We start from the raw sequence: 13,288 nt of genomic DNA, 5'->3' as shown, positions 1-13,288 counted from the left end.
TGAGGGATTTGAGAGGAGTGTGAATGATTGGAGAAGAGTGTGAGGGATTGGAGAGGAGTGTGAGGGATTGGAGATGAGTGTGAGGGATTGGAGAGGAATGTGAGGGATTGGAGAGGAGTGTGAATGGTTGAAGAGGAGTGTGAGGGGTTGGAGAGGAGTGTGAGGGGTTGTAGAGGAGTGTGAGGGGTTGGAGAGGAGTGTGAGGGGTTGGAGAGGAGTGTGAGCGGTTGGCAAGGAGTGTGAGGGGTTGGCGAGGAGTGTGAGGGGTTGGAGAGGAGTGTGAGGAGGTATTGGAGAGGAGTGCGAGGAGGTATTGGAGAGGAGTGCGAGGAGGTATTGGAGAGGAGTGCGAGGAGGTATTGCAGAGGAGTGCGAGGAGGTATTGGAGAGGAGTGCGAGGAGGTTTTGGAGAGGAGTGCGAGGAGGTATTGGAGAGGAGTGCGAGGAGGTATTGGAGAGGAGTGTGAGGAGGTATTGGAGAGGAGTGTGAGGAGGTATTGGAGAGGAGTGTGAGGAGGTATTGGAGAGGAGTGTGAGGAGGTATTGGAGAGGGGTGTGAGGAGGTATTGGAGAGGAGTGTGAGGAGGAGTGGCATTGGAGAGGCATGAGTGTGGAGAGGAGTGAGGGGTCACATATGTGAAATAAATAAATTGTGTTCATCACACCATTTTAACCATTTTGTAAAATTTGATGTGCAGCATCTAAATCAAGATGTCCAAATGTCACACACGTCCATACCCGCCATACTCGTGGGATTCCCACGGGTGACCCCACTAGTATATATATATATATATATATATATATATATATATATATATATATATATATATATATATATATATATATATATATATATATATATATATGTGGTGCACAATTACATAGAAAATTTGAATCGTCACCCCACCCTCTACCCTCCCGTACCCCCACTATTACAATTTTTTTCATGCGTAAAAGCTCCACAGACACCACAAAATTTCAACTCACCCCATCCAGTGGTTTAGGCAACCAAATAAACACACAAGTCAAAATAAAAATACAGTACGATAATCTGACCTGGCAGAGAGTCGAGAAGCATGCACACTCGCCTCAGCTGGGCTGGTCGTTAAACTGTCTACTTTAAACTGGTCCAGCCGTCTCTCGGATGGACATTACACATTTGCGTCCCATTTGCTCGTATTAGCTGGTGGACGTTAAAGATCCCACGATGTGTTTTGCAAAGAGGAGGCAAGTTATCGCTGGCACCCTGGAGCAAGTTACAAATTCCCGCTGTAGCCTTTAGGAGGCAATGCATCAACGGCACAGCTGTGCTCCCAGCAATAATAACGCAAGCTCGGCACACAAGATGACGATTTTATCAATTAATGTTAAACTTCGGAAATGTAATTAACATTTTGAAAGATGCTGAAATCCTTGCAAAAACAGCACGTTCTCCAGGTTGTTTCATAATGCATGCACATGCAACATTACCTCCAGCCTTTCTTCTTTATGATGTTGCCCAAAACAACCTCGGCTCTGCAGAAGACATGCACAGAATAAATTTGGTGAAGAGTTTGCCGACATAAATAACTTGAAGAATCTTGCACCGTCTGAAAGCAGCCAGCTTTAAATAACACAAAAGGATCCGTTAGGAATCTTCACATATCAGTAAAGGAATTATAATTGTTGGTTGTACCGTATCAAAGTATTAGACAGTGCATTCAGAAAGTATTCAGACCCCTTCACTTTTTTCACATTGTTATGTTGCAGCCTTATAGTTATACTGAAATCGCTTAAATTCATTTTTTCCCCCATCAATCTACCCTCAATACCCCATAATGACAAAGAGAAAACAGCATTTTATAAAGTTTTCCAAATTTATTCAATAGAAAAAACTGAATATCACATTGACATAAGTATTCAGACCCTTTGCCATGACACTTGAAATTTGGCTCAGGTGCCTCCCATTTATCTTGATCATCTCTGAGATGTTTCTACACCTTGATTGGAGTCCACCTGTGGTAAACTCAATTGATTGGACATGATTTGGAAAGGCACACACCTGTCTATATAAGGTCTCACAGCTGACAATGCATATCAGAGCAAAAACCAAGCCATGAGGTCGAAGGAACTGCCTGCAGAGCTCAGAGACAGGATTGTGTCGAGGCACAGATCTGGGGAAGCCTACAAAAAAATCTCTGCTGCATTGAAGGTTCCCAAGAGCACAGTGGCCTCCATAATTCTTAAATGGAAGAAGTTTGGAACAACCAGGACTATTCCTAAAGCTGGCCGCCCGGCAAAACTGAGCAATCGGGGCAGAAGGGCCTTGGTAAGAGAGGTGACCAAGAACCCGATGGTCACTCTGGCTGAGCTCCAGAGATCCTGTGTGGAGATGGGAGAAACTTCCAGAAGGACAACCATCACTGCAACACTCCACCGATCTGGGCTTTATGGCAGAGTGGCCAGACGGAAGCCAAACAGTTCAATCTTGGTTTCATCAGACCACAGAATCTTGTTTCTCAGTCTGAGAGCCCTTTCGATGCTTTTTTGCAAACTCCAAGCGGGCTTTCATGTGTCTTTCACTGAGGAGAGGCTTCCGTACAATGCAATAAACAATGCAATGGAATGGAGAGGCAATGACGCACGCTGAAAGGGAGTACTCAGTTTTCACTCCGGTTTCTTGTTACTTGCCGGAAAAGATTCCGGCAAGTATGTTGGTTGGTTTGTTACTTGCCGGAAAAAATTTTCCGGCAAGTATGGTGATCTGTTCGTTTGTCTGTCTGTCTGTCTGTTTGTCTGTTTGTCTGTCTGTCTGTCTGTTTGCAGCACTGCGTCTACACCGTTGCACGTGGAATCGCCAAACTTTGCACACATATTGTTCTTGCCCTGGAATAGACTGTGCCCAATTGATGACGTCATCGGTGACGTGGTTCGGCCGCCATCTTGGAAAAACCGAAAAACTTTGCACCTCTATATCTCCGAAAGTACTGAACAGAAAAAATTGAGACATGGCTCATTGTAAAGAACTCTCCATGGGGAATAAAATATGTAAATGATGACGTCATCAGTCACGTGGTTCGGTCGCCATCTTGGAAAAACGGCAAAACGTTGCGCCACTATATCTCCAAAAGTGCTGAACAGAAAAAATTGAGACATGGCTCATTGTAAAGAACTCTCCATGGGGAATAAAATATGTTAATGATGACGTCATCGGTCACGTGGTTCGGCCGCCATCTTGGAAAAACTTTGCACCTCAATATCTCCGAAAGTGCTGAACAGAAAAAATTGAGACATGGCTCATTGTGAAGAACTCTCCATGGGGAATAAAATATGTTAATGATGACGTCATCGGTCACGTGGTTCAGCGGCCATATTTGTCCTAAATGGCTGATAAAAAGTAAATTCCGGCAAGTCCTCGGTCTCTGACCGATTTTTCATCTGTTTGTCTGTCTGTCCATCTGTTCGTCTGTTTGTGCGCAGTACTACCTCTACATCATTGCACCTAGAATTGCCATACTTTACACACATATTTGTCTTGCCCTGGAATAGACTGTGCCCAATTTTTAACTCTCAAGGCCTAAGGCCTCCATTATGACGTCATAATTGGATAATTCGACAAGTAAAAAACTTCATCTAATCAAGATGGAATTTCTTGAGCGCCATATCGGCATAAACTGGTGGAGAAAAAACAAATAATGATGACGTCATCGGTCACGTGGTTCGGCCGCCATCTTGGAAAAATTGAAAAAATTTGCACCTCCATATCTCCGAAAGTGCTGAATAGAAAAAATTGAGACATGGCTCATTGTAAAGAACTCTCCATGGGGAATAAAATATGTTAATGATGTCACAGGTGCCTCCATTATAACGTCATAATTAGACAAGTACAAAACTTCATCCGATCAAGATGAAATTTCTTGAGCATAATCCAGGAATAAATTAGTTTAGAAAACAAATAATGATGACGTCATCGGTCACGTGGTTCGGCCGCCACATTTGTCCAAAATGGCCGATAAAAAAGTACATTCCGGCAAGTCCTCGGTCCCTGACCGATTTTTCATTTGTTTGTTCGATTGTTTGTCCGGGCAATATCTCAGCCATCCTTTGAGCTAGGAAGCTGAAATGTTGGCACAATGGTGAAGTATTTTGGCAAAAACGGTATCTTTTGTTTTTTCATTAATCAATCAATTAATTACTTAATTATTATCGATTAATTAAGTATTTATTTATTTCCTCTCATCTGGGCAATATCTCAGACACCTTTTGAGCTAGGAAGCTGATATTTGGACACGGCAATGACCAAGTAAGTGATTTTACTGCAAAGGATATTTTGGATTTGTTGATTAATCAATTAATTGATTAATTATTTAATTATTCGATTAATGACTTGTTTAATAAAAAAATTCAGTTACAGATTCAAATGAAATGGTGGTGGTTTAGGTATTCTATTAGGCAACTGATTCATTATTTTATGATTATTATTTATTTATTTTCATTATTAATCATTTATTTATTAAAAGGCTAACCCCCACTCCAGGAGGGAAAATGGCCTTAAAATGCATGTTGTTGTTGTTGTTGTTGTATTAATCATTTATTTATTTTCTTTCTCATCTGGACAATATCTCAGGCACCTTTTGAGCTAAGAAGCTGATATTTGGACATGACAGTGACCGAGTGATGTGGCTATAAAGGATAGTTTTGATTCAATGATTTGTCAATTAATTATTTGTTGATTAATTAATTAATTATTTAAAATTCTTTCCGATTAATGACTTATTTAATTATTTTTCAAAAAGTTACAGCTTCGGATGAAGCACTGGTGGTTTCGGTATGCTATTAGCCAATTGATTAATATAATAGTGTTTATTATTATTTGTTGATTTTAATTATGCAATTAATCAATTATTGTACACCTCTCCCTCCCAATACAGTCTCTATGAGCTGCATGGCAGTATCGTCCGGCGCCCAAGGCGTCCCGGCAATGCCGCGCTGGAGGATATTTATTTACTTGGCATGGGGGTGGTGTACTTTGAATGTATCTGTACTTGTTTACGAGTTATTTGCACTTTTCTTACAATTATTGAAGGCTTATAATGGAGCTTGTACAGCAATCCATAAACCACAAGCAGGCCAAACACATTGGCAAAATGTATACTAGATTTGATCCTAGGTTACCGACATCACTAGCCATGAGTTCAAAGGGGAACACCAAAAAGCCATTACAACCACCTGATTTATTGTAGAGACTTTACATAATTCTAAAAGCAGAGAGACCATGCTGCACAAAGACGGGGAAGAACAAAATGAAAGATTCATACAGCACATTGAAGAAGATAAAGTAAAATAGACAATTAAAAAACAAAGGAAGTGAAAAGGCAAAGTAGAGGAAACAAGTAAAGAATTTAAATCGTTCATGACACTAGAGATAAGAGCAACACAAAATCGATTTTGAATGCAATTAGGTTGGAAAACACATCATCATCAGTACATCATGGAAAGGGCCAGGTTATGTCATGACAGATCGTATGAGAGCAGCCCGGAGTACAACAACGCTATCGCTCCAAATGGAGATATGCCAATTATAACTCACACTACACAGAATGCATAAAATCAAGAGAACTTGGTCAGACAGGAGAAGAACCAAAGACAAAAACAGATGCCTCAAAACGCTGCTAAAAGGTGCACACAAAAGGTACGTGGAATTGCTCCAAAAGTCAGGTGGGAAAATTGTCTCTGAACCACACTAACGCCAACAGGAAATGGCAACATAGGCATCCAATATAACAGTTCTTGAAATAAACTGCAGTACGTACTTGCCGGCTGCATACACCTCCGCAGTGTCAAACAAGTTGATTCCATTCTCATATGCAATGGTCATGAGCTGCTCCGCTGTCTGTAAAACACAAGTCCGAGATATTGGAGAGATAATTTTTACAGTGTAGCCTAAAAGGGCAAAGCCGTCTAGAACAGTGTTTGTCTGTCCATATGTATGTCCAATCAAATGTATACCAATCAGAGCTGAAGATATGGTCACATGACAGGGTGATTTGAGTATGTCAGACGTCATTACGACGGTATGGCGGCTGACTCCGCACACAGCCATTTTGATTCCAATTTCGTTCAGGCCGAACATATCGTCGAACCTGTCATACAGTCACGTGAAAAATTAAGTACACCCCATGTAAAGTTTTGACCTTTTCAACATATTTCAACATACAGCTATTTGATCTTCATTTCAACAATATTGATAGATAAAGGTGATATAATATAACAAATAACATGAAACATTTACATTTTGTAGTCCATTGTATAAGTTAAATAAACATCAAGGCAAATTTCGCATGTGGAAAAAGTAAGTACACCCCTACATTTATCACTACTTCAAATACCTCAAATTAGAATCAGGTGCACCAGCTCAGGTGCAAATGATTAGAACATCGTTAGAGAGGATCTTGGAGGAACCTGTCTTATTTAAACCTCAGACATTTAGTTTGGTTTGCTCTTTGTTGTTGAAGTGTGCGGCATCACCATGCCTAGATCAAAAGAGCTCTCTGAGGCCTTCAGAAAGAAGGTTATAGATGCCTACGAGTCTGGGAAGGGATTTAAAAAGATCTTCAAACAATTTGAAATCAATCATTCGACTGTCCGGAAGATCATCTACAAGTGGAGAAGATTCCAAACAACTGCCAACTTCTTCAGGCCAGGCCGCCCCAGCAAGTTCAGCCCGAGAGCAGACCACAAGATGCTGAAAGAAGTCTCTAAGAACCCCAGAATGTCATCACGTGACCTACAGGTAGCTCTTGCCACTGTTGATGTCAAAGTGCACGAGTCTACCATTAGAAAGAGGCTGCACAAATTTGATCTACATGGGAGGTGTGCCAGGAGGAAACCTTTGCTGTCCAGAAAGAACATCAGGACAAGACTAAAGTTTTCCAATGAATACCAAGGCAAAGACCAGCACTTCTGGAACAATGTGCTCTGGACAGATGAGTCAAAGGTAGAGCTATTTGGCCACAGTACCAGAAGACATGTTTGGCAAAAACCAAAGACAGTATTTGACCACAAGAACCTGATACCAACTGTAAAGCATGGTGGTGGAAATATTATGGTTTGGGGCAGCTTTGCTGCATCAGGGCCTGGGCAGCTCACCATCATATAATCCACTATGAACTCTTCATTGTACCAGAGGGTGCTTGAGGATAATGTGAGGCCATCTGTCGGAAAGTTGAAGCTCAACCGAAGGCGGACCTTGCAACATGACAATGACCCTAAACATACCAGTACATCCACCAAGGAATGGCTGAAAAGAAAGAAATGGAGGGTTCTGGAATGGCCATGTCAAAGCCCAGATCTAAATCCCATCGAGATGTTGTGGGGGGATTTGAAACGAGCTGTGCATGCAAGAAACCCCTCAAACATCGCACAGCTGAAATAATTCTGCATGGAGTGGGCAAAAATTTCTCCCAGTCGATGTCAGAGACTGGTAGACAGTTATACGAAACGCCTACTAGAGGTTGTTTCTGCCAAAGGGGGCAATACCACCTACTGGAGCCAAGGGTGTACTTACTTTTTCCACATGCAAAATTTGCATTTATGTTTATTTCAATTATACAATGGACTACAAAATGTAAATGTTTCATGATATTTGTTATATTATATCACCTTTATCTATCAATATTGTTGAAATGAAGATAAAATAGCTGTATGTTGAAATATGTTGAAAAAGTCAAAACTTTACATGGGGTGTACTTGCTTTTTCACGTGACTGTATATCACAATCACCATGCTCTACCTTTATGTCTTTCATTCAGTATGAAACACAAACAAACTGATTGTTAAAATAACCATCAAATATCAAAAGCATCGGCATTACGGGTCCTTCAACAATATGATACATATAGGCCTTAGGCTTCATGCCTCACCTTCGGACCGCTTCAGATAAATGAAGCCCAGGTTTCTTAATACAGTAGTGTATCGATTCAGTCGTATATTTTCCGTAATAATGATAATAATAATAATAATAATATTGTAAATATAACCGTAACACTTTAATCCCAATGTTGTGAATGGAAAGTTAGTGGATTGAAGCGGTGTATGGTTCATGAATCAATGATAAGCGGTGTAACCACGGAAGTAAGGAAATGGCCTCGGTTTTTTAAATAGTAACATCATTTTCGCAATAATGATAACGTAGCATTATTATTATAGTAAATGTAATCGTAACACTAATCCCTTCGTCGTGACTGCAAAGTTACTGGAGGTTAAAATATATCTTCTATACATTAAAGTAGCGGCAGTTTTGTGTCCGGCCATCACGCTACGTCATTACATCTATGTTCCACTGAAGTATCAAAGCCCGGCTACGCCACTTAGACTTTCGGTCTTGTTTTACATGTATGATATGTGATTGCGATTATATTAGAAAAGAAAAAACAATATATATATATATATATATATATATATATATATATATATATATATATATATATATATATATATATATATATATATATATATATATATATATATACATGTTTCCAGTATATATATATATATATATATATATATATATATATATATATATATATATATATATATATATATACATGTATACATGTATACAGTATATATATATATATATATATATATATATATATATATATACATGTATACAGTATATATATTGTTGCACGAACGCTTCGGTTAATACCAGGGCTCGCAGATGGACCAGAACGGAATTACTTGAGGCAACGACCAAACACGGATTCGGCTATAAAGCGCGTACCTGTGGAAGGCGAACAAACTCAAACGGCACAAGATTTGCAGGGAATTAATGAACCGAACAACCACAAGTTTTAATGTACAAAAATAGAGATTTATTCCACGGAACCCGATAACAAGAAACGCGACGGTAATCAAATAAAAGTCCTAAATTGGGATCCCACACACCTCACTTCAAAAACGAGACACAGGAATGGATGAAAGGAAAAGAATCGTCGTGTGGTTGTAAATGTGGTGCGTCTTTATCTGTCTTGTCCCTATGCGACTCCAAGCTCCGCTGCACACCACGAGGTCCCTCGCTCCAGTACCACAGCACCGCGAAGGCCCGAGCAAACGCCCACTCCAGGCTCCTCGTCGACCGCCCACAAGGTCCGTGCACCACTGCACCACTCCAAGCTCCAAAGCACCGAGCACCGCTCCAAGCACCACGCAGATGGCGAGCCAATGACCACCAGGACCTCTCAAGACCAAGAAGGGAAGCGCAGAGAGCACAAGACGTCGTGCAGCGTCAAGACAGCCAGGGAGGGACGTGCAGCACAAGAGGCAGCGAAGAACCCAAAAACTCGAGCTGCTGAAATGTCCAGCGTGTCCCTTTTATCACCTTGCGTCCACTCTCCTCCGATGTTCCCTCTTGCTGGCGCCCTCTCATTGGCCGAGTCCCTCCCACCTGGTATTGCTCGCCCTGATTGGCTGGAGGTTCGCGCCTTCCGCGCCAACCAATCACTCGTTCCCTGTAGTGTGGTGATAGCTCGTGTCACTCTATTTTGCTTGGCCTGCCGGAGGTGTAGCTGGCTGTGGCACATGCGGCGGTGCCCCGAACTGGCCTCTTGCCTGTTTTCTTCCGAAGTCCTTGTCAGGGAAGGGAATTTAATTAATGTGTGCACTACAGGGCCTGTCTAAGTGTCTACTGGTGTGCATTGCCATAAGGGACAAAGGTTTGATTACCAGGTGTGACACACAGGGGTTTATTCTTAATCCCTACACTATCTAACACTCGAACATCCTGGTACGTTCACAAACAGACATCTTAACCCGACAACCCGGACTAAAACACAGAACTTATTACAGGGTTGATTCCCTATCGCGACAGACGAAGCATGTTACCTATTCAGATCTACCTGACTAGATATTCCTCTACCCTACCGACATAACAATATATATGTACTAGCTTGGTGAGGCGAGCGCGTTACAAAGGAACAGGCTTATTTTAGCTGAGGATAATGACTGTGCCTGAGTTGCTGTGTTGTCATGATTTACACCAATCATATTACAAACAATTATTTTGCACAAATTTATTTGTTGTCTTTGTGATATTACATTTTTATAGGCAATTTAGGTTGAAGATTTTGGTTGAATGTTTTTTTTTCAAGAAAGAACCCCTCAGCACATACATAGGGGAGGGGTAGGTGCAGACTGGAAGTTTGGGACGATTACACCTCACCACCACGTAATTCAAAACACCTCACCACCAAGTAATTCAAAACACCTCACCACCAAGTAATTCAAAACACCTCACCACCAAGTAATTCAAAACACCTCACAGCCATAAAACACGTAATAAAAACACCTCAACAACAACACAACATGCATTTTAAGGCCATTTTCCCTGCTAGAGCGGGGGTTAGCCTTGCGGTCCCCATGACAATCTTCTCCATTTCGCCCTATTTTCTGCATCTTTCCTTGTTAACCCCCTTGCCCGCATTTCTTCTTCCACCATCTTTAGCCAAGTCTTTCTCGGTCTTCCCCGTCCTCTACTTCCTTCTCCATTAATTTCCATCACTCTTCTCAACCGGTCACTTTCATCCTTCCTCAACACATGACCAAACCATCTCAACCTGTTCCTCTTCACAGCATCAATCACAGGCAATATTCCCATCATCTTTCGCAATTCATCATTTGTCTTCCTCTCTCTCTCAACGATACTCCGGATATCCATCGAACCATTCATATTTCCACCCTTTCCAGCCTTCGTTGCTGCTCTACGTTCATTACCCATGTCTCGCTCCCATAAATCATAACACTTCTCACACATGCAGCATACACCTTTCCCTTCAGCTTCAGCGACACTCTCCTCCTCATCAGCACGCCACTCAGTTCCCGAAACTTCTTCCATGCACATCTCACTCGAGCAACCGTTGCCGAGTCTGATCCACCTTCTCCATTCAGCATGTCTCCGAGGTAGCAAAATGTTTTCACACCTTCCAGCTTCACGCCGTCTCCAAGATCCAACTCAACATTTCCTCCATCTGCAGCTCCCTCTGTGCACACCTTACATATGAATGTAGCTGCCACACTGGTAAATGACCCTCTCAGACCACTACATTTTTGATGAACCCACTCAGCGCACATTGTACATTGAATGGAGTTCACTCCGACACCCTTCCTGCACACAGCACATGGCCACTTCCCAGTTCTTTCCACCTCACCACATGCTTTACCACTTGCCATCACCTTCGTCTTTCCGATATTCACCTTCAGACCTTTTGTCTCCATACATTCCTTCCACTTGTTCATCTTTTCCTTCAGTCCATCCATACTTTCCGCAATCAACACCAGATCATCTGCATACAACTCCCACGGGAAACCCTCCTTTACGTTCTGAGCCAGCACCTCCATCACAGCTACAAATAGCAGTGGACTTAGTACCGACCCCTGATGCTCTCCCACCTTCACCTCAAACTCACCACTGTTCCCGTCCTTCGTCCTTACAGCTGTGCGCGCTCTTTTGTACATTGCCATCACTACTCTGATCAACCATTCCTCCACTCCTAACTTCCTCAATGCCCATGTCAATACTTTGTGTGGAACCCTATCGAATGCTTTCTCCAGATCAACAAACCCAAAAAACAACTTCTTCCTCTTCTCCATGTACTTCTCCTGCAACTGCCTCACAATGAAAAGCACGTCTGTCGTTCCTCTTCCTGGCATAAATCCAAACTGCATTTCGTCGATCTTCACTTTCTTCCTTATCCTCCTCTCCAACACCCTTTCCAATACCTTCATTCCATGCTCCAATAACTTTATCGCTCGGTACGAGCCACACTCCAGAGGGTCACCTTTCCCCTTGTATAGAGGGACGAGTGTACTCAGTTCCCAATCCACTGGAATGCGGCCTTCTTTCACCACCAGATTACAGATCTCTGTCATTCTCTTCACACCCAAACTTCCTGCTGCCTTCAACATATCTCCCACAACTCCCGTCGGCCCTCCCGCTTTTCCACTCTTCATTGCTTTTATCGCTTCCTCAACTTCCTTCTCAGTTATCTTCTCTGCCGGTCCTAAAACTGGGTTACTCTCTATGTTGCCATCCCATTCATTCTCTGTATTCAACAGCATTTCCATATATCTTTTCCATCTTCCTTTAATTCCATCTGGGTCGACAACGATTTGTCCCACTTCATCCTTCAAGCAACTCACCCCCATCACATCACACCTCTCTTTCGCTATGTGCTTTGCAATCCTGAATACTGCTTTCTGACCCCTCTTCCGAATCCAAGCGTTCTCCGAACATAAAATAAAAACACCTTACAGCCATAAAAAACGTAATAAAAACACCTCAGCCACGAAATTAAAAACACCTCACCACCACGTCATTTAAAAACACCTCATCACCAACTAATTCAAAACACCTTACCACCACGTAATTCAAATCACCTCACCACCACGTAATTCAAAACACCTCACCGCCAATAATTATTCACCAAAAAACACAGAACAAAAGATTACCCAAATTACAAATGGATTACAGAGTTTTATTATATTCAGAGCAGATAATCTGGTTCCACCTTGCTATTGTAAGGGAATTCACTCCCAACAGTGAATAGAGTGTGGAAGTTTGTTATGATTTTCCTTTGACAGTGTAATAGTCACTAACTGTTAAGACTGCCGAGGCTTCTCAGTGAAGTAAATCGATGGAAAAGGTATTTATACTGTTGTGGTTTTGGTAAACCACTGAGAAGTAATGGCAACCACCATACAGGTACCTTAGAATAGTTTTTTCATAGCAGACCATTATCTTAGCCCCTTCCCCTTATTTTGGGTTAGTGTCATGCATTGGGGAAGGGAAACACAGGACCTCCACTCATAAAGGGATCTAAACCAGGCTGATGCACAAAGATTGCATCCACAGATTGATTTAAAGTCTTGAAGAACAGAAGGCAGGCGAAAGGCCTCAAGAGTGGATGCCTGCAACAACATTTTATGGATAGGGAAATTTTCAAACCCACCAATCAGGCAGGGCCTGAGGAACTTCGGGGGAGCTTGAGGGAGCGGAGTGATGGGCTCCACCAATCGAGAGCCCAGACACCCTCCAACAGGAGCCCCACCCCTTGCCAGGGCCCTGACAAAAGGTCATGCACACGTGTTTTCTTTCCCTCTCTGCCGGGTTCACTGAACCTTAGCACGTGCCTGGATCATTCTCTCTCTGCCACCGGTTCACTCAGAACATGCCTGTATTACTCTCTCTCTGCCGGGTTCACTCAGCCTAAGTACGTGCCTACATTACTCTTCGCCTTGGATTGCCTTGGCT

General features: G+C 42.2%; 2 protein-coding genes across 7 annotated transcripts in view; one reads left to right on the top strand and one right to left on the bottom strand.

Moving 5' to 3' along the window:
• LOC144892693 (protein FAM200C-like) overlaps positions 1 to 13,288 on the top strand; it is a 1,175,895-nt gene that overhangs the window by 612,627 nt on the left and 549,980 nt on the right. The gene's annotated exons all lie outside the window — the stretch shown is intronic.
• Positions 1 to 13,288, bottom strand: part of KCNAB2 (potassium voltage-gated channel subfamily A regulatory beta subunit 2) — a 214,426-nt gene that overhangs the window by 53,771 nt on the left and 147,367 nt on the right. For all 6 annotated transcript variants that reach the window (XM_078780853.1, XM_078780851.1, XM_078780852.1 and 3 more), the window contains 2 exons: positions 5,793 to 5,872; positions 1,471 to 1,515 (listed from right to left, as the gene is read on the bottom strand). In XM_078780853.1, coding sequence (XP_078636979.1) covers positions 1,471 to 1,515; positions 5,793 to 5,872 — 125 coding nt within the window. The remainder of the gene's footprint in view (positions 1 to 1,470; positions 1,516 to 5,792; positions 5,873 to 13,288) is intronic.

This window comes from Myxine glutinosa, chromosome 6 (genome assembly GCF_964187855.1).
Source record: "Myxine glutinosa chromosome 6, kmMyxGlut1.1, whole genome shotgun sequence".
In the NCBI taxonomy this organism is placed as follows: Eukaryota; Metazoa; Chordata; class Myxini; order Myxiniformes; family Myxinidae; genus Myxine; species Myxine glutinosa.
This window is presented reverse-complemented; position numbering and strand designations above follow the sequence as displayed.